This window comes from Dreissena polymorpha, chromosome 7 (assembly GCF_020536995.1).
Source record: "Dreissena polymorpha isolate Duluth1 chromosome 7, UMN_Dpol_1.0, whole genome shotgun sequence".
In the NCBI taxonomy this organism is placed as follows: Eukaryota; Metazoa; Mollusca; class Bivalvia; order Myida; family Dreissenidae; genus Dreissena; species Dreissena polymorpha.
Genome location: NC_068361.1, coordinates 107,042,857 through 107,063,862, shown reverse-complemented (window position 1 = coordinate 107,063,862; position 21,006 = coordinate 107,042,857). Strand labels below are relative to the sequence as shown.

At 35.2% G+C, this 21,006-nt stretch overlaps 1 protein-coding gene across 2 annotated transcripts in view; it reads left to right on the top strand.

Moving 5' to 3' along the window:
* The window catches only part of LOC127838969 (cytoplasmic polyadenylation element-binding protein 2-like), a 51,959-nt gene that overhangs the window by 25,560 nt on the left and 5,393 nt on the right, over positions 1-21,006 (top strand). For both annotated transcript variants that reach the window (XM_052367107.1, XM_052367106.1), the window contains 2 exons: positions 1,155-1,273; positions 3,125-3,239. In XM_052367107.1, coding sequence (XP_052223067.1) covers positions 1,155-1,273; positions 3,125-3,239 — 234 coding nt within the window. The remainder of the gene's footprint in view (positions 1-1,154; positions 1,274-3,124; positions 3,240-21,006) is intronic.

The following is a 21,006-nucleotide window of genomic DNA, read 5'->3' as shown; positions in this document are numbered from 1 at the left end:
CCTAGGCTTATCTGGAACTCTTATTTATGCACATGCATTTAATCAAGTTTTCCCACAACAATGCCCATTTAATGATCAATCTAGGAGTTGTAACCTGTTGTTTTTGTTTTTATGTCCCCCACTATAGTAGTGGGGACATATTGTTTTTGCCCTGTCTGTTGGTCTGTTGGTCTGTCTGTTTGCGCCAACTTTAACATTTTGCAATAACTTTTGCTATATTGAAGATAGCAACTTCATATTTGGCATGCATGTGTATCTCATGAAGCTGCACATTTTGAGTGGTGAAAGGTCAAGGTCATCCTTCAAGGTCAGAGGTCAAATATATGTGGCCAAAATCGCTCATTTTATGAATACTTTTGCAATATTGAATATAGCAACTTGATATTTGGCATGCATGTGTATCTCATGGAGCTGCACATTTTGAGTGGTGAAAGGTCAAGGTCATCCCTCAAGGTCAGAGGTCAAATATATGTGGCCCAAATCGCTTATTTTATAAATACTTTTGCAATATTGAAGATAGCAACTTGATATTTGGCATGCATGTGCATCTCATGGAGCTGCACATTTTGAGTGGTGAAAGGTCAAGGTCATCCTTCAAGGTCAGAGGTCAAATATATGTGGCCCAAATCACTTATTTTATGAATACTTTTGCAATATTGAAGATAGCAACTTGATATTTGGCATGCATGTGTATCTCATGGAGCTGCACATTTTGAGTGGTGAAAGGTCAAGGTCAAGGTCATCCTTCACAAGGTCAAGGTCATCCTACAAGGTCAAACATCATATAGGGGGACATTGTGTTTCACAAACACATCTTGTTTGCTAGAATTTTTATGCCCCCGGATCGATAGATCGGGAGTATATTGTTTTTGGCCTGTCTGTCCGTCATTCTGTCATCAAAATTTTGACCGCACATTAATGTTTTGGAATAACTTTTGAAATATTGAACATAGCAACTTGATATTTGGCATGCATGTGTATCTCATGGAGCTGCATGTTTTGAATGGTGAATGGTCAAGGTCATCCTTCAAGGTCAAGGGTCAAATTTATTGCTTCAAAGCGGCGCAATAGGGGGCATTGTGTTTCTGACAAACACATCTCTTGTTTGATTCTAATCCTTTTAAGCTCATTTATGCAATCTTGCTCCATTTTAGGCTACTCTTTCCTGCTGTTCCAAGACGAGGTTTCCGTCCAGAGCCTCATAGAGGCGTGCATTGTAGATGATGACAAGTTGTATTGGTGCGTCTCCAGCCCTACCATGAAAAACAAGCCGGTACGTGGAAAGCAATGCAAAAAGACCAATTGAGCCTTGTTCTGGGAAAACTGGGCTTAATGCATGAGCGTATAGTGCCATCCCAGATTAGCCTATGCAGTCTGCACAGGCTTATCAGGGATGACACTTTCTGCCTGGACTGGATTATTGTTTAGAAGAGACTTTCTTCAAGTAAAAAAATGCTTAACAGTGAAAAGTGTAGTCCCTGAGATTAATCAGGGACTACAGTACGCACATGCATAAAGCCCCGTTGCATGCTGGGAAATTTGTCGTTTGCTAAAATGTTGTCTGCTGAATTTCTAAAATTAGCATTTTCTTCATTTTTTTTTAAAGAATGCTATCAGAATAGCAAACAGTTTGGATCCTGATGAGACGCCACATTCTGTGGCGTCTCATCTGATCCAAACTGTTTGCAAAGGTCTTCAAAATTCGGTTCCAGCACTGAAAGAGTTAAGCCCCTTTGCCCCAAAGCGTGACTCAAATGAAAGCCAAGGCAAACTCTGCAAAACCTGTCAGTCAGTCCAGACATAGCTTACAAAAATTGCAATTTCTAAAAAATATTTTGGCACTGACAAATGCACTGTTGTACAAGAAATATTAAACCTTAAAAGGTAACAAACATGCATGTTGTTCAGATTTTCCAAATTTCTGATAAGCTTGGAACTAAACAGGACATACATGTAGTGTCTAACAGGTTTGTTAAATCTGTAAATGTAACAAATCCTCTAAGTTAAGCAATGAAGCATTCTGATGAATTAATGACATGCTTTAAGATTGATAACTAATGTCTATGACCACCTAGAATAAAGTCTGTTAACGCTTTTGGTAGTGAACAAATCTTTTAAACTACATATCGGTCAAACCATGCATGTTCAAGATCTCTGAATGGCTTACCAAAGTGTTAATCATAATAATGTCAGAGGTCAATCATAGGTTTAAGTAATTTAATTGATTTGATTATTCTACCATATGTGTCATTAGTTGTCACTGAAATATTAATGATTCAGCTATCTCAGTTGGTAGAGATCTTTCCAGAATACAAGTCAGAGGATTGAGGGTTCTATCTTCACATAAAGTGTGGTTGTAATGGTCATGAGATGATTTATAGCAGGAGTTTTCTTGATTTGAGTAGGTCAGTTGTGAGTTAGGGGCAAAAGTATGTGCATAACACTGTTAAAGCAGCTTATAGTTGGTTGGCTCACTGCTGTAATATGACAGCAAAATTTTTGAATTCTGTGAAAAATCTAATTAAACATTTAAAACAAAAGAAGTTTAGGCTCTTTATGGGAAATTGGGGCTAATTGCATGTGCAATCGGCACAGGCTAATCTTGGAAGATACTTTCTGCCTAAACTGGGTTTTCTGAGAAGAGAAATTACAATTACAACTGAAAATGTTGTTCCTGATTATTTTGTGCGGACTGCACATGTTAATCTGGAACGTAACTTTACGCACATGAACTAAGCCCTGTTTTCCCAGAGTGAGGCTTTATAACAAATTTATGTGGCCAATGTGTTTAATTAATAAGCTGAATGCATATAGTCAAATTTAGTCTAGTTGTCCCTGTTTGTAGGTTTAGATTAAAAAATGGAACAACTGGGCTTATTGCACATGCTTGAAGTGTTTTCCAAGGCTAAACAGGGACAATACTTTCAGCTTAAACTCAGATTTTTAACAAAAAATAAATTAAATTTCAATTATAACTTGTCCCTGTTTGTAGGTCCAGATTTGTCAGTCAGCACAGTCTAATCAGAGACAACACTTTCTGCTGCAAATTGATTTTCTGTAACAAGAGACTTCATTTAAAACTAATATTAAAATTAAAATGTATACTGGTTCCCTCTGTTTGCAGGTTCAGATTCGTCCATGGAACCTCAGTGACTCTGACTTTGTGATGGATGGTTCCCAGCCCCTTGACCCCAGGAAGACCATCTTTGTGGGCGGGGTACCGAGGCCTCTACGAGCAGGTTGGTATCAAACCCATTCACACTCACAAGCAAAGTGAAAATGGCTATATGCAACCAGCATGAAACCATGAGTAACTAGCAGTCTGTTAAGGTTTTATGCTGTTTGCTACTCATCATTATCTCTTTGTTGGAAATTAAGCTATTAGAAATTGAATCTTGTAAAAATGTAACAAGATTTTCTTAGGGAATACAAATGTGTCAAAGTTAGTATCTGCGTAGTTATGAGTTAAGGGGTTGTTGTTGTTGTTGAAATCTTTAGTTAATAAAGCTGTGCACGGTTTGAAAAGTGGACTGTTTTAGCTGTATTATGAATTAATGAGATAAATGCATCTTTACGGTGGTGTTTGTGATATTGGGGTCATATTGAAGGAGGCTCTTGACAGTCTTTATATTACATCAACTAAGCAAAAAAAGTTCATAATGATTGTGTTATATGCAGACCTGTTTACTCATACGGATTCGCAGTAGTTTCTACAAATTTAGAGACGAAATTCCGCAATACGGATAGGCGACGAAAAAGTACGATTTTCCTTGAAAAAATCAATTTCCGTTTTTTTTTTCCGGGTAATTTTTCTCTTTTCGTCTCTTTCCTTCAAATCATTACGTTTCTGTACTTAGATGATCATCATTGTCAATAGGCGCTTATTACATCTGATAGCGATCGATACCTGGATGAATGGCGTCCACCAGCTCCAAGCGAAAATTGAATTTGGAAGATAATGAAGTTATTGACTGTAAAAAGAAAAAGAATAATCAAAAGTTTAAGACAACCGTCACAGAAAAGTATTCATGCCTCACCCGTTCTCTACAGGAGAATGCTTCTTGCATTGCAATATCTGTTGCTGCGATTTTTCATGTGCCCATCGAGGACTAAACAACTGCACAAGACACGTCCAAAGTAAAAATCATCAGGACTTTTTGAAGTTAAAAGATAAAAACAAGCAAAAGAGAGTTTTGTAATGAAGCCAACTTATTTTACAGATTTAGTAAAAGCAGAGGTATTAATGTGTGAACTAGTGGCGGACTTTAACTTGCCAATTATAACTGTGAATAAGTTGTTCTCAACACTTAAAAAGATGTTTCAAGATTCAAAGATCGCAAAAGGTATATGCCCTATAGATGAACTTGCCAATTATAACTGTGAATAAGTTGTTCTCGACACTAAAACAGATGTTTCAAGATTCAAAGATCGCAAAAGGTATATGCCCTATAGATGAACTTATGATAGTAATGTCCAATTGTTATATGTCATTGTGAAAGATTGACGTGGTGTCGTATAATATCATGTTAATTGTGTGGATCCTTAGAACGATCATTAATTTCTATATCTAAATTCAATATTTTCAGTTTAAATATTGTCCTGAAACATTACACTGACTTGAACTAGTATGTAGTAAAAGAAAGCTTTTTGCAGAACATTTAAATATCCAGTCTAGTATTCTGATTCATTAAAGATAATCTTCAGAAATAAAAAAAACTGCTTTTTCCGATTTAAATGTCTTTTTGCATTAATTTTAAGTATTGCTTCTTGTTACAATAATAAATACAGGTTTTGTAGTGTAAACCACGTGTTTTATGGGCTTTTAATACTACTGACAAACTTGTACTAAATACTACTTTAAGGTGGCCGTGGTGTAATGGATAGGGTGTCTGCTCTTTAGATATCCCCCAGAGACACCAAGTACTGGTTCTAGGCCCAGGAAACGGACTCAAGAGCATTTATATAAGCCTCAGGCTTTCAATGCAATCGAGCTAAAATAAATAGGTTTAAACTAAACTAAAAACTACTGATAAAGTACTCTAAAACTACTGATCGGCACAAAATGGGGAGACACGGTATATGTGTTATGGAGAATAACAGGTTACTGCCCTATAGTTTTGTGATGTATTTGGTAAGGCTTCGAAAAAATATGGACGAGGCTGCCTGGGCCTTTCTTTTATGTATGCCAAGCCTTATATATGTCTAAGGAAGGTGGCAGTTATCTGATTTTTTATTGTAATCATACTTCCTTTCCCCATTTTTGAAAACTTAATAAATAGAATAGCTTCTTCTCTGCATTTTACCGGAACTAATATGTTGTATAATGTTTGACTTTTTAATCATGATGTTTTCTGCTTTTTTTTAGTACATTAATTTTGGTGTCTAAAATATAATAATACATCTTTGTATCTTTGTTTTTCTTTGTCAATCTGATTCATTTTTACAGAAAAAAATGAGACCACATTTATACCACTGAGAGTTATTTGTCAATGCAGGCATACTAAAAGGATTGATTTTATTGATATTTTATTTTTGACATTATGAAAGCAATTACATTTAACTATTAAATAGTTTAAAACACAGACTATGTGCTAATTAGATCATAAATCATGGAAACATTCTCTGAAGAAATTGCTTACCAATTATTCATATAGTCATAATCATGTTCAATACATTTCTATCCATTGATTCATTTACAAATGTAATATATCATTTACTTAAACAATTGTTCCTTTTAAATGCCACTGGAATGTGTATTCAATTTATACATCAACATTTTGCTATGATAAAGAAAATGCTGAACTTTTGATTGTAATGCATTCTTAAAGCAGTTTTACTGTATGTATAAAACAGTTTTTTAATCCTTTCAGTGCTGGAACCAAATTTTGAAGGCCTTTGCAAACAGTTTGGATTTAGATGAGATGCCACAGAACATGGCGTCTCATCAGGATTCAAACTGTTTGCTATTCTGATAGTATTCTTTGATTTTTTTTTTGAAGAAAATGATAATTTAAGAAATTTGGCAGACAACATTTTAGCAGACGACAAATTTCCCAGCATGCAAAGGGTTAAATTAAATATAGTTAATGTAGGAAGCACAGGCTGTTGCCAACAGGAAATGTAATTATTATTGTGAGGATTAAATATTTCACAACCAGCCTGTTACAAACCACTGAATCAATATTAATGCATGTTTACTGCCATGTAATTTTTATGTCTTGAGGAAATATCCAATGTGAACAGAGAGTAGGAAGCCAGCATTTTTATACTAGTGTACATTGTTTGTAATAAAAAGACAACAAACTGTAACAGTTGTATTTATACAGGTAAAGCATTAACATCAATGAAAGTAGGTTTTAAGAGAAATGATGTTCAAATTTGGGTCAGGTACAGGGCTCATTCCCAATTGAAAAATGTTTATATTTTTCCCAAATGGGACCTTAAAATTCCCAATTGAAGGTTTTCAAACAAGAATATACCGCATGTTTCCACTTATAGCACGCTCCCGTGTATAGCGCGCAGGCTGTTTTTTAAATGCAAACATGGAAAAAAAAATAAAAAATATTTAAAGACAATAAAACCACCAAATCGGACCGAAAATGGCCGCCATTTTACTCTTGCACAATCCAATAATCCGGGGCATTGGAAAGCTTAATAAAGCATTAAAAATAGGAAGCGTCATTATGATTAGGAGCATAGGTTGCATAGCACTATACTTTTCTGACAATTTTGTAATTTTCTAGCAAAAGATTAACAGTCCACGTGCATTTCGTGAAAAACGTGAGAAAATAAAAATGAGTGTACATCGTATGATTTTTCCTCGGGGAAAGCATGGGCATTACCGGTAAATTTGAATGTCTATGTGAGACAGGGATACAGTTGTTGAGGTACACCACTGTTGAACGTTAAATATTTATACACACAAAATGCAATTGCATATCTTCACATTCTCAAGTGTCAATTAGTGTCTCAAATGTCAATTAGCGTCTTAACAAGTCGTGGCACATATTACTCAATAACATCTGCCAATTACGAAGTGCAAATTGACCCCCTTTCACACCTACCGTTACCTGCAAAAAAGACCTCGTTCGCACCTACCCTTGCCTGCTCTCCGGAATGTCAACAACAATCCCCATCGGAATTCATCAATAAAGAAGTGTAAAAACACAAACAAATGTCCGCAAGTTTATTCAAACAAATTTATTTTTGACCAAAACTTCTTCTACCGCATTCATATCTACCAGTAGCGACTTCTTGTTGTTTTGACAATAGCCCCTCAGTCTGTATGATTATAGGGTGGTAGTTTTCTGGAAAAAAACATGGCGGCCATTTTGATGATTTACGATTACACAACATATTTTTTACCAATTTAGCAGCCATGATAGCGTTGTATCAATGTATAGCGCGCACCAGCTTTTTAATTTGAATTTTGGAGGTAAAACACTGCGCGCTATACGTGGAAACCTACGGTATTTTTAATAAGTCTAAACAGTAAACCTGTCATTCATCTCAAAATCAATCTCTATAAGTTGAACCTGAGAAAATATAATATTTAAATCACTTTTATTATCAATTTTAAAGTTTTTGTTAGCATAAAATCAACAGCATTCATTTCCCAATAATTGTAGTCAAAAGGACAGATTTTTTCCCCATCTAAAGGGACCTGGCCCCATTTGCAAAATGGTGAAAAAAATCACAGATGTCTTGGCCACGATAGTTTTTCTTTACATACGTTTTAGTAAAAATAACATTTTTTAAATCTTTTATCAACTTGTTCAAATTACTATGTTGATGTGGTAAGGTTTTATCAAAGTAATTTTTCATTGCTTTCACATACACAAGTCAATATTCTCAAACTTTCAGGTTTATGTTGCATATTAAATTGCTATTGACTGAAATATTTAGCTGTCTGAACAAAAATCTCAACAACAAGATTCTTGGCCACTGTTTTGTCCCAATCACTTAATCTGTAAATACATGGCCAACAATCATGGCGAATCATTTGAAAGGTTTCACAGTTGGTCATATTTCCTAGTACTTTGAAAATACAATGCAAATAAGATTTTCTCAGTTGGAAAAGGCATATCCTCTTAATTCAAGTGAATTATTCCAGGAAGAAAGTTGTTTGCCAAAAATCCTGTGTATAAATCTCCCAAATTGCAAACTGTTTGCTTCCATAGAATTAGTATCTGAAGCAAATGTCCCTACTTACTTAAACTTTCCCACTGTGAATTTGTCTTCCAAATATCTGACATTGTTATTGCGCCCTTGAGAATTTTTTATTTGATAAATAATTTTTAGAATGATTTTCTTCAGCCTTGTGTGATTTCCCTGAGCATTTTGCAGTCATTTTTAAAAGCTTCCAATCAATTAAGTCCATGGCACCCCAAGGGTCTTCAGCAGGTACTTATCTAATGCCTGGAATTTTAATTTCTTCTATAAGAGCTCCTGATGTTCTGTCTGGCTTCAATGAGTTTATATTATCTTTCTCAAGGAATTTCACATTGTTACCAGCCTCTGTTCTGAGTATGTGTCTGTTTTCTGAGTTATGATTTTTATCAACAGCTACAAAATGGTTGTTGTCTCTCCATAGAGATTACAACACAATTATATTGCCCTTTCTATACAAAACATTACATGATTACATCATATAATTGTGCCATCCACAATTTGTGGAATTATTTCCAAATGAATGACACAGTTTTCAACTGGCTTAGATACTTTTTACTTTCCATGAAGGGTTTTGTTATAATAGAGATATTTGGATTTATGATCATAGTGTATTGACATATTGAAATGGAAGAATATTCAGATCTGTCAGATCTAGAAGAAAAATTCCACAAGGTTTTGCTCAACGTTCAGTTTCATAATATGTCATAGCATCAGTTTTAATTACTTCTAGCAAACATGTTTTGAAGAATTCTGGCATTTATTTGTCGGTCTGAACTCAGTTAATTGTATGCTGGTAGCAATTGTTATGCTAACAATTTTTTCTTAATAACAAGTTATGTAAATTTCAGGAATAAATTTGCATAATGTCTGGTGAAGATTGAATTGATTCATGTTGAAGAATCCCTTAAGGTTAACGAACTTCAATGCACCATTTTAAGTTTGTGTTCTTTCTTCACAATTTTTCTATTGTCATAGTATTTTTGCATTGAAATTGCAAGTTTGAGAACAAATTAAAATACAATAAAGGGTTCTTAGAAATACAAAGTGGAAAAACTTCATGTCTTTATAAATGCCTTATGAGGCATTGAAATTTAATGTTAGCAAATAAGGTGCATTTGAAATAATTAAAAATGAGCCCACACATGTTATCTCCCCTCTGAACACCAGAAAAAACACCAATATCTAGTCCTAAATAATTTTCAAAAAAAGGCAGAAGGAACTTTGAAAATACTTACCACAAACTTGACATTCAATATAAGTTTTTATGCCCCAGAAGGAGGGCATATAGTGATCGGATTGTCCTGTCCGTCTTTCAGTCACACTTTGCGATTAGATTTAGAAAAATTCTCATAACTTATATGACGCTTTAGATAGCAACTTGATATTTGGCATGCATGTGTATCTCAGGGAGCTGCACATTTTGAGCGGTGGAAAATCAAGGTCAAGGTCATCCTTCAAGGTCAAAGGTCAAAGAAACAAATCCAAGGGATGTAATAAGCCTTAAAGGGAGATAACAAACTGTACCTGCCAAATGATAAAAAAATAAAATCAAAGCGGCGCAGTAGGGGGCATTGTGTTGTTGACAAACACATCTCTTGTTCATTATGTAAAAGGCAGGAGTATTTTTTTAGGGACTTTATCACACTATTTAATTGTTTAATGTCATTTATATAAAGTTTATTTTAACACTAAAAATAAAATGTTTGCAAGCTGCAGGATTAGAATTCAACCTTTTGTAGTAAAAGCCGATGCTCAACCATCACACCACTGGGACTTTTCAGTAAGTCTTTTTTTCCATATCATTCTAAGGGATCTTTATCTTGTGTTGATTTTGATTGAGTTTTTGTAGTTGAATGCACATAAATGGCAAATGTTGGGAATGACAGTCTTTACAAAATAAAGCAAAATAACACGAAGAGCATTACAGCTCCAAGACCAAAATGCTTACATGAAAATTGCATATGGAAAATATTTGTAATTTGTTATTTTGATAACATATTGTGATTTTAATATTAATGCATTCTTTATTTGTATGGGATGTGCTTTGAAACACTTATAATAAACTGTAAATACACTGTATAACCTGTTAGTAACAACGCTCATACAAAAATTATTAATATCACATATACCAGTTACAAACTTATAATGTGTTATTTGTTATTTTGTTTTTTTCACTGGTTTTAACAGTATTTCTGTTACATGGTCATTGATCTCATTTCCTGGGTCCGCTTGTCAACCAGTAATACAATCCTATTATTATGCCAGTGACTGACTTCTGTACAGGAATGGCTGTAGCAAGGCTTAACCTAACTATTCCCTGACAAAATTATTAGGATAGATAGAAAAGGAATCCACTATCCTTATATTTGTACTCTTATTTGTTGTCTCAATGCTTTATCAACTGAGGTGCCTGGCCTGGTTAAAGCCTCTATAACGCTCAAAATAAACGAAAAATTTCGTACAATATTTCATATAATAAAGTTAAACATTTAAAAATCAGTGTTCCTTATGGCAATTGCCGAAATTTCAACGCCCAGATGTGGTCTGGTTAAAAAGATGTTTGTAGATACAAAATGCTCGTTTTTATTATTGTTTTGCATATTTAATTCCATTTTAATTTCCAGCAACGATATCTTTTCATACGACACATGAACACTAACATGGTACCATTTTAGTGTTTATGTGTTGTATGAATAGATATATTTGCGGGAAATTCAAATGGAATTAATTGTGTCACAAATAAATAAAAACAAGCATTTTGTTTCTACAATAATCTATGTAATCATACCACATCTAGCGTTGTAATTGTGGCTATTGCTATAAGGAACACTGATTGTTTAGGTGTTAACTTTATTTTACGAAATACTTAACAAATTTTTTGTTTATTTTGAGCGTTATAGAGGCTTTAAAATTCAATTAAAAAAGTATTTCAAAATATAGTTTTCCAGTGGGGGTTGATATTAAATTTAAGTCACTTCAAGTTAAAAAGTTGAGGCTTTAATGTCACCTTATTGTGTATTATGTTATACACTGGTTATGCACATTGCATCAGTGATGAGGCTTTTGCTTTTTGACGATTCTGCGAAGCAGCTTGTCTAAGTTATCATACCATGAACAAATTCTCCACAATGGCGACCTATGTAAAAGACCGAGCCGGTCCGATTGAGATAGCTCGATTTTTCTAATCGGCATACCTTGCTGATTATCATTGATAAAGGTATAGGAAGCTCAGCTATAAATAGAACTGCATATTCTGGGAAAGATTTAATAATAGTTTGAAAACGTTAATTTTAAATCAGTTATATTCAATCTATTATATGTTTATAGATCAATGAAACAACTATGCATTTTCTGTATTGTATTTGACATTTGTCGTGATTCAGTAAATAAATTGCGATTTAAAACGTGTATAATTAACTTTCAACGCGATCATGAGTGTAAAGAAAACGAATTATTTCGAACCTGCCATTTGTAAACGTTGTAGCGACTATGGTATATAAAAAGCATAATAGCCGTATGAAATCTGTGATAATCGCTCTTCTACGTGCTTTCTCATTTTGCATATTTTATAAACTTTTCAAACATAAATTACAGAGCCACATCAGTGCACATACTTTGTTTGACAATTCATTTGTTTGTTGGATATTGTTTGCTGTTTTAAACACATATAAGGTCATATCGCGGAGATTTAGTTAACCTTACCATGTGTTTATGGGCGAACTCACGTATTCAAGTGCTCTTATGACTATGTGCTCATACCCACTTTCGATCGGGAATCATCATGAAATTATTGCCATACTTAACGAACAAACATGCCTAAGCTTATTGAATTAGAGAAAAAGAACAACAATCAAAAGAGAAAAAGTATATGTTCATGCACATGGGATTGTGAAATCACGTCCGTACACATAGCATCATTAACTTAGGAAAGGAAACAACGAAATATAAAGTTTGGTATGATATACATGTGAAATTAAAGAGCATGGTGTAATTAAAGAGCATGTCAAGTTTTGAATTTGTATGCTGAAACGTAATGTTATAACCCACAAACGTTTTACTGTAACAGAATGTTTTTTTAAGATAAGTGGTACAGAAAATACACGTTGAATATCTTTTTAAAGATATTTCTTGTTATATTTGATCGAGAATGTAACCCGCCTCCCAGTTTCGCTGAATGGATCAAGTTCCCCACGGGTACTACTTCCCTGTACCCCCAATTTTTTTTCGTACCCTACATTTTTCGTACCCATTTTTTTTTCCTACCCAAATTTTTCCTCGTACCCAATTTTATTTCCTAACCAAATTTTTTTCCTACCCATTTTTTTTTTCCTACCCAATTTGTTTTTGGCATAATTTTTGTACCCAAAATTTTCATACCCATTTTTTTTCCTACCCAAAATGTTCGTACCCACATACACAATTGTGGGGATGTAGATACACTTAAATAAATGCTTTTATATCAATCCTCTTTAAAAGCATTGTCACACCAGTACTGTCAGTACTTTGATTAAAGACTAGAGGCTTGTATCCAATAACTAGTGACATTTAATTTTATTAATATAATTAACACAAAGTGTTAATTTTTACTCTGCTTATATGGTCTGGAATGAAAGAGGAAGTGTCTTAACTCATGGCTAGAGAAACTTACAAACTTCATAATAAAACCCTCATACATTTATTAATTGATCGTTTGTGTGCGCCAGATTGCCTCCTGGATTATGACTACTTCCAGAATGATACTGTAAATGTGTTATAGATTAGGGTTATAATTTGGCCTATTTTTCCCCATTAGCAATCAGACAGTCTGTAAGCTATAATCTGATCAATTAGCCTATCAACTTACCAATGGGCAGTTTGGACAACCAGTCCATTATCATGGCTCTTCTGGGATTTTGAATTGACCAGTCTGGTCCATTGTATTGATTGGCAACAAATTCCCATTTAATGACTGGTGCATTTCATAACAACTATAGTTTCTGCTATAAGACTTTGGCAATATGTCAATACCAAATAAGCCTGTTCCAGAAAAACTGGGCTTAATGCATGTGCAGCCTGTTCCAGGAAAACTGGGCTTAATGCATGTGCAGCCTGTTCTAGGAAAACTGGGCTTAATGCATGTGCAGCCTGTTCCAGGAAAACTGGGCTTAATGCATGTGCAGCCTGTTCCAGGAAAACTGGGCTTAATGCATGTGCAGCCTGTTCCAGGAAAACTGGGCTTAATGCATGTGCAGCCTGTTCCAGGAAAACTGGGCTTAATGCATGTGCAGCCTGTTCCAGGAAAACTGGGCTTAATGCATGTGCAGCCTGTTCCAGGAAAACTGGGCTTAATGCATGTGCAGCCTGTTCCAGGAAAACTGGGCTTTATGCATGTGCAGCCTGTTCCAGGAAAACTGGGCTTAATGCATGTGCAGCCTGTTCCAGGAAAACTGGGCTTTATGCATGTGCATTAAGTGTGGACACAGATTAGCCTGAGCAGTGTGCTCAAATAATAACCAGAGAGTGAGTCGGTATACCGTCTTTATTCTTATAAACGCTCCCGCCCTAATAAATGGCCCCTATCCTCAAATAAAACGAAGGAGTGATCAAAATAATAGCGCCTCTATTTCTCGGCTGCTAAGGGGTAAAGTAAATGCATTTTTTCTTATCAACAAAGTACAGTACAGCTCACGCAAAACCAACAATTTCCGCGATCCGCCGAGTTTGACGACATCAAGTTTTTGCGGAGTCTACTCGGCATCGACCATCTGGTTGCCGAGTCGCTGCGTCTGTTTGCATCTGTTCGCCGAGACATGCATTGGCAAGATGCAGAGGAAAATTTAACTTGTTGGTGATATGACACTCTGCAAACACTCTTATTAACTATAATATACCTTGGATAGAAACTGATTACAAGTTCCGAATCATAAAGTTTATTAAATGTAGATTAACTACGTTCGGACATAAACTATCAAAGCCAATCCCCTCCACGAAAAATAAAATTAATTTGTCTATAAGACAATATGGGATTGTTAGCGTTGTTGTTTTCAAATTTCAACATGTATTTCACACTGTGACAGTTTTTTCTGTCTTTTTAAACGGCGCGTATAAAACAAAACCGTGTTTGCACCTAGCTGTAGGATACTGCACCTGGAGGAGTGATAATTTTGTGTTTGATAAATCAATTAACAGTTTGAAGCCATAAAGAACTCATAACTGATTGTAATAATCGTATCATCCCGAGTCTCTCTATTCCCCGATACATACGTTTCAACTGTCTCAATCGCATACATGCAACTTCTCCCGTCTTTATCCTCTACTTGATAATCCCGCATATGCCCGATTTCCATTTTCAAAAGCAAATTCTGATTAATATTTTCATTTTCTGCATATGCTTCTATTTAAAGATTTGATGAAATAAGCGCCCTATCAGAACAGTTGTATTCCAACATGCGTAAATCACCAGGTGGCCTGACATGGTTTGCACTCGTTGTGGACAGCTATTTTCGGCTACAAATTCTAGCCACATATACATAGTGCACGTGAATTAAATGAATTTCTTTGTTCTGATAAAAAGCGTGCGAAAATTGGTTTGGGTGTATTTATTTGTGAATAAACATTTCATAGCGGGTACAACATTGAGATAATTAATTGTAATTTCCATTAAAAGTTTCGTTGTGAATTTTAACTAAATTACCGGGATATCTCGCGAATTACTTGGCATTGACATTTCCTCTTAATAAAATATAATTCAAACACGCTGTATCATTACCATTACACTGTTTCAGTTCCTTCATTATTGAAACTATTATTGTATTGTATACTGACTGCACACAAGTGTCGTGTACAGTTCATATTTGTCTGCAACGACCAATAAACAACTTAAATAGCAGTCAAATCGGGACGGCGGTATTCCCACTGAATACGCGTACATCACCAGAAGCAATGTGTAAATTTAAATTTAGATGCACATGTACACAATTCATTTTCTGAGAATCGGTAAGAAGTGAAAATAATCATTTAAAAAATAAACCAACATTGGTTTTTATTCAAATGGTCAACATTATTTATATTTGTGACGTCTGTGTATTTTAGCTACTTGATCTTATGCAAATAGATATCGTTTTATTTCGATGTTTAAAGCAAGTCTCGTTTCTGAGATTTAACTGTGTAAATTTCTTCAATATGGTTACTGCAGACCTACCTAATCATTGTTTTGACAGATGACATCCGATGGTAACTGTATGAAGTATGCAGAGAAGCTGACGAAATGTTTAAACAATAGCATATAAATAAGAATATTAAACGGGGTATTATCTGTATCTGTTTCTTATATTCGTTAATTTGAAAATCTTTTATTTGTTAATTTGAAAATTATTTAACATTTGTTATAGTATACAATCAATATTTGTACATATTTCTCGTGTCACCACAAGGCGTCATTCGGCGGATCGATGCCGAGGCAGAAAGAGAATGATAATGGGGTGTAGTATTGTGGTAAAACTAATTGTGATATGTTTAAGATTGCTCAATGAACTTGTGAACTTGGAACTTTTCGCAAATACCGGTAAACACATTTTAGGTGTCGGCTCATATTATACCTAAAGGGGGGTGAAATAAACGCGCCCCCTTTGTGATTTGCATCGCGCCCGGGCGTGTTTATTAGGATAAAGACGGTATGACATTCACTTTAATACTGACATATTGGTATACAATATAGCACCTCACTGTTTGAAAATATTTTAAAAAATAATACTGCAGTTTGATTGGGGTTTTACCAGTGGTCAGTTATTACTAGTGTTAAGTCTCAAATATTGCCAAGTTAATTCAATTATTTTGATGCCCCCGTTCGAAGAAGAAGGGGTATATTGTTTTGCACATGTCGGTCGGTCGGTCGGTCGATCGGTAGGTCGGTCGGTCCATCCACCAGATAGTTTCCGGATGATAACTCAAGAACGCTTTGGCCTAGACTCATGAAACTTCATAGGTACATTGATCATGACTGGCAGATGACCCCTATTGATTTCCAGGTCACTAGGTCAAAGGTCAAGGTCACAATGACTCAAAATAGTAAAATGGTTTCCGGATGATAACTCAAGAATGCTTAGGCCTAGGATCATGAAACTTCATAGGTACATTGATCATGACTGGCAGATGACCCCTATCGATTTTCAGGTCACTAGGTCAAAGGTCAAGGTCACGGTGACTCGAAATAGTAAAATGCTTTTCGGATGATAACTCAAGAATGATTATGCCTAGGGTCATGAAACTTCATAGGAACATTGATCATGACTAGCAGATGACCCCTATTGATTTTCAGGTCACTAGGTCAAAGGTCAAGGTCACAGTGACTTGAAATAGTAAAATGGTTTCCGGATGATAACTCAAGGATGCTTACGCTTAGGATCATGAAACTTCATAGGTACATTGATCATGACTGGCAGATCAGGGTTTTTTCTCAGCAGTTTGGGAAGATAGCTTATGGCTTTGAAATTGGGAATTTTATCTGCATTTTCAAGAAATTGGGAAAATAAATTGGGATTTAAAACTACATGAAAGAGTTCAACATCTTTAATCACAAACTGCACAAACACCATCATGATCCACCGTTTTCCACATAATAAACTCACACAAAGTATTCAGTCACAAACTTATTTCCCTAAGTTTCAACATATTGAATATCAGTCAGCATTTTGCTTTCGGAAATCAACGATGACGAGTCAAAAGAGTCACTTGTTATTCAATTATCTTTTACTTGTTTCCTTAACCGGTCGACTTACGGTAATCGGATGATACTATCAGTGACAATTGAAGGAGTTTCAATGGGAGGACTTGTACTTGTTGACGATGTTTGTTTATTACTGATGCTTGCTTAAAAAAAAACTGTTTTTGTTTGGCCACATTTTTGCTAAGGAATCTTTTTCAAGTAATATTTCGAATTATGTGACATATTTGTTTTCCATTCAGCCGAATCACAAAACACTTAAATTTCATGACAAATATAATAAGCGCCTGAACAACACAGAGAATATCGGGCACACGAATAATGCCGACGTTATCCAAATCGCGGTATAGTCTAAAAACTGTACGAGACTGGATCGGACTACGCTTTGTTAAAAATCGAAAAAGCCAATGTCATTACCTTTTCGGAATTTTTTAGCAAATTTTGGGAAAAAAATATACTTTTTGCGGTTGGGAATATAGCCGAATTTCGGTTATAAAATCTGGCAAAAAAAAACCTGCAGATGACCCCTATACATTTTCAGGTCACTAGGTCAAGGGCCAAGGTCACAGTGACTCGAAACAGTAAAATGGTTTCCTGATGATAACTCAAGAATAATTAGGCCTAGGATCATGAAACTGATCATGATAAGATGACCCCTATTGATTTTCAGGTCACTAGGTCAAAGGTAAAGGTCACAGTGACAGAAGACATTGTTGTTCTTTGTCATAAGCAAATTGTGTGAGATAAGAACATTGAAAAAGAACATACAAGTTGCATTGCAAATCTATTGATTTTCGGGTCACTAGGTCAAAGGTCAAGGTCACAGTGACAAAAAACATATTCACACAATGGCTGTCACTACAACGGAGAGCCAATATGGGGGGCATGCATGTTTTACAAACAGCCCTTGTTAAGTATCAAGCTTGACACTCAGTTTGCCCTAACTTTTACTACCCAGAGATGCACTTTTTCAGGTTAAAAGTCTCTTAGAAAATCACATAAAACCTCTCTTACAAGATTCAAGTTTTAAAGGCTTCATTTCCAACCTTAAAATACTGATGAGCAGCAGCTAATATCATAAAACCTGTTATTTTGCTGGTTGCAAAAGCCATTTTCGCTTTGCTTCTTATGGGTTTAATTCTGAGAAATTAACTTCAAGAAAAAAATAATACTTAGCCATGCTTGCACACCATTTCTCTAATTAAACTACATTCACTCAAAGGTCAGTGCATGCCATGCCATATTGAATACCCAAGACATGCATTCAATGATTGATTAGTTACACTGCTTCCGTCTAGGTTAATTGCATATACATGTAACATGCTTTCATGATGGGAGATTTGAAATTAATGCTGTCAAAACATGAAGCTTGGAGTGCTTCATGAGATCTGGTCCCTTGCAAATTATTAACTAGTAGAAAATGAAACCATTTTTCGGTTATTACAAATGAGATAGATGATTTGGCCCAATTTTGGTAGAAACACCATATTTTATGCCTGGAAGCAAATTGTAATTGGTCTTTTGAAAACAGTTTAATTTTTACAAATTTAATCACTTAAAATAAGGATGATGACAGTTTAGTTTTGCATTATGTAGTTCTCACTGCAATTGCTTATTAGTCCCCTACCAGTTTCACTGCAGGGGACTTATGGTTTTTGCTCCGTCTGTCTGACTGTCAGTCAGTCACACTTTTCTGGATCCTGCGATAACTTTAAAGTTCTTAATATTTTTTCATGAAACTTGAAACATGGATAGATGGCAAAATGGACATTATGCACGTCATTTCATTTCGTTCCTACATCAAAAATTCTAGTTGCTATGGCAACAAATAGACTAGAAATACTGCTGAAAATGATGGTTTTCTGGATCCTGCGATAACTTTTAAAGTTCTTATTATTTTTTCATGAAACTTGAAACATGGATAGATGGCAATATGGACATTATGCATGTCATTTCATTTTGTTCCTACGTCAAAAATTCTGGTTTCTATGGCAACAAATATATAAAAATCAAATCTGAAAATGGTGGAATTTTTGACAATGGTGGAGCCGGTAGGGGACTTATATTGCTTGGCAATAGTCTGTTTGTTCATGCTATATAGCTGTCACGTCCGGCTACACAACACAAAGTTCTGGTTATTCGATTGATGTGTTCTAGACTGATCAAGACAAGTATGTTTTGTTAATAATGTTCAGATTCCTTAACAAAATGTGTATTTTTTTATGCCCCCTTTCGAAAAAAAAAAAGGGGCATATAGTGATCGGACTGTCTGTCTGTCTGTCCGTCCGTCCGTCTGTCCGTCTTTCCGTCACACTTTGCGTTTAGGTTTTGAAAAATGCTCATAACTTCTATGTCCCTTGAGATATAACCTTCATATTTGGTATGCATGTGTACATGGACAAGGCCTTTCCATATGCACACATTTTTTACCCCTGTGACCTTGACCTTGAACTTAGGGTCCGCGTTTAGGTTTCGAAATCTGCGTTTAGGTTTCGAAAAATGTTCATAACTTCTATGTCCCTTGAGATATAACCTTCATACACTGTAACTCCAATATAACGCGGATGACGGGGTCCAAGGCACGCAACAGCGTTATAAACGGACAGCGTTATAAGTTTTGAGCTTATTTATTAAAGGGGCTATAAAAACAGGTATAGTATAGCCTATAATATAGGTCCTGTGTATTGTCATGCTGTGTTGTCATCGGCAAATACATGCATATATAAACCGAATCGAACGATAACAGTATACATACCGCTTTTCTAATGTGCACATTTATCCGATAATCCAATATAATTACATCACTTACGAAAAAATAATGTTTAACATTTATGACACGAAATATGTTTACGAACTGCGTAAACAAATTCATATGCCTACGCCATTTTTCATAAAAATTAGTACAGTGCATTATGGGACACAGCTTTCATTGGACGAGCGAATTTAAATTTAGATTGAATGCAATACATGTACAAAGAAATGTTTTATTGCGTCATACCCAGCATGTAAAAAACATGCTTTCCGTGGACTTTCTGATAACGGGCAAAAATTTAAGTGCATCTCTGTTAACTATTACACTGCGTTAGCATGTAAATAAATCGTCAGGATTTTAAAATTTATTTTTCGTATACGTACTGAATTATTAAACACACACAAAGATATTTTTATTTATCAAGCATGTGTAGCATATAATAAACGATAACACACTTACACAACCATAGTTTATACAATGAAAAACAATACACGAAAAATACAAAACATAAACAGGTAATCGTTTTAAATAACTTTAATTTGATAGTTATTCCGCTTGCACTTGCCTTATTGAAATTAGCACACCGAACCGCTCTGATAGGGAATACATGTTATAAACACTGACTCGCGAGTTTTCACACCTTTATTGGCATTACACAACAGATTAACACCAATTAGCTGTTGAGTGTCGTTTAACCTCTAATCGAATAAAATCAGTTAAACGGACGGAAAAAGCAATCAAGCTGTGATCGCTGGCTTCTTTGAATTTATGAAAATACATGAAGTTGCATAACATGGATTTGAATCAGAAATGGAAGGTTGGAGAAAAAACGGGATCCAAGGACCCCCCGCGTTATATTGGACACAGCGTTATAACGGACCGCACTATATTGGAGTTACAGTGTATTTGGTATGCATGTAAATATGGACAAGGCCTTTCCATACGCAAAAAAAAATTTACCCCTGTGACCTTGACCTTGAACTTGGGGTCCGCGTTTAGGTTTCGAAATCTGCGTTTAGGTTTCAAAAAATGCTCATAGCTTCTATGTCCCTTGATATATAACCTTCATATTTGGTATGCATGTGTATATGGACAAGGCCATTTCATACGAACAAAAATTTTTACCCCTGTGACCTTGACCTTGAACTTAGGGTCCGTGTTTAGGTTTCGAAATCTGCGTTTAGGTTTCGAAAAATGCTCAATACTTCTATGTCCCTTGAGATATAACCTTCATATTTGGTATTTATCTGTATATGGACAAGGTCTTTCGATACGCACAAAATGTTTTACCCCTGTGACCTTGACCTTGAAGTTAGGGTCCGCGTTTAGGTTTCGAAATCTGTGTTTAGGTTTTGAAAAATGCTCATAAATTTAATGTCCC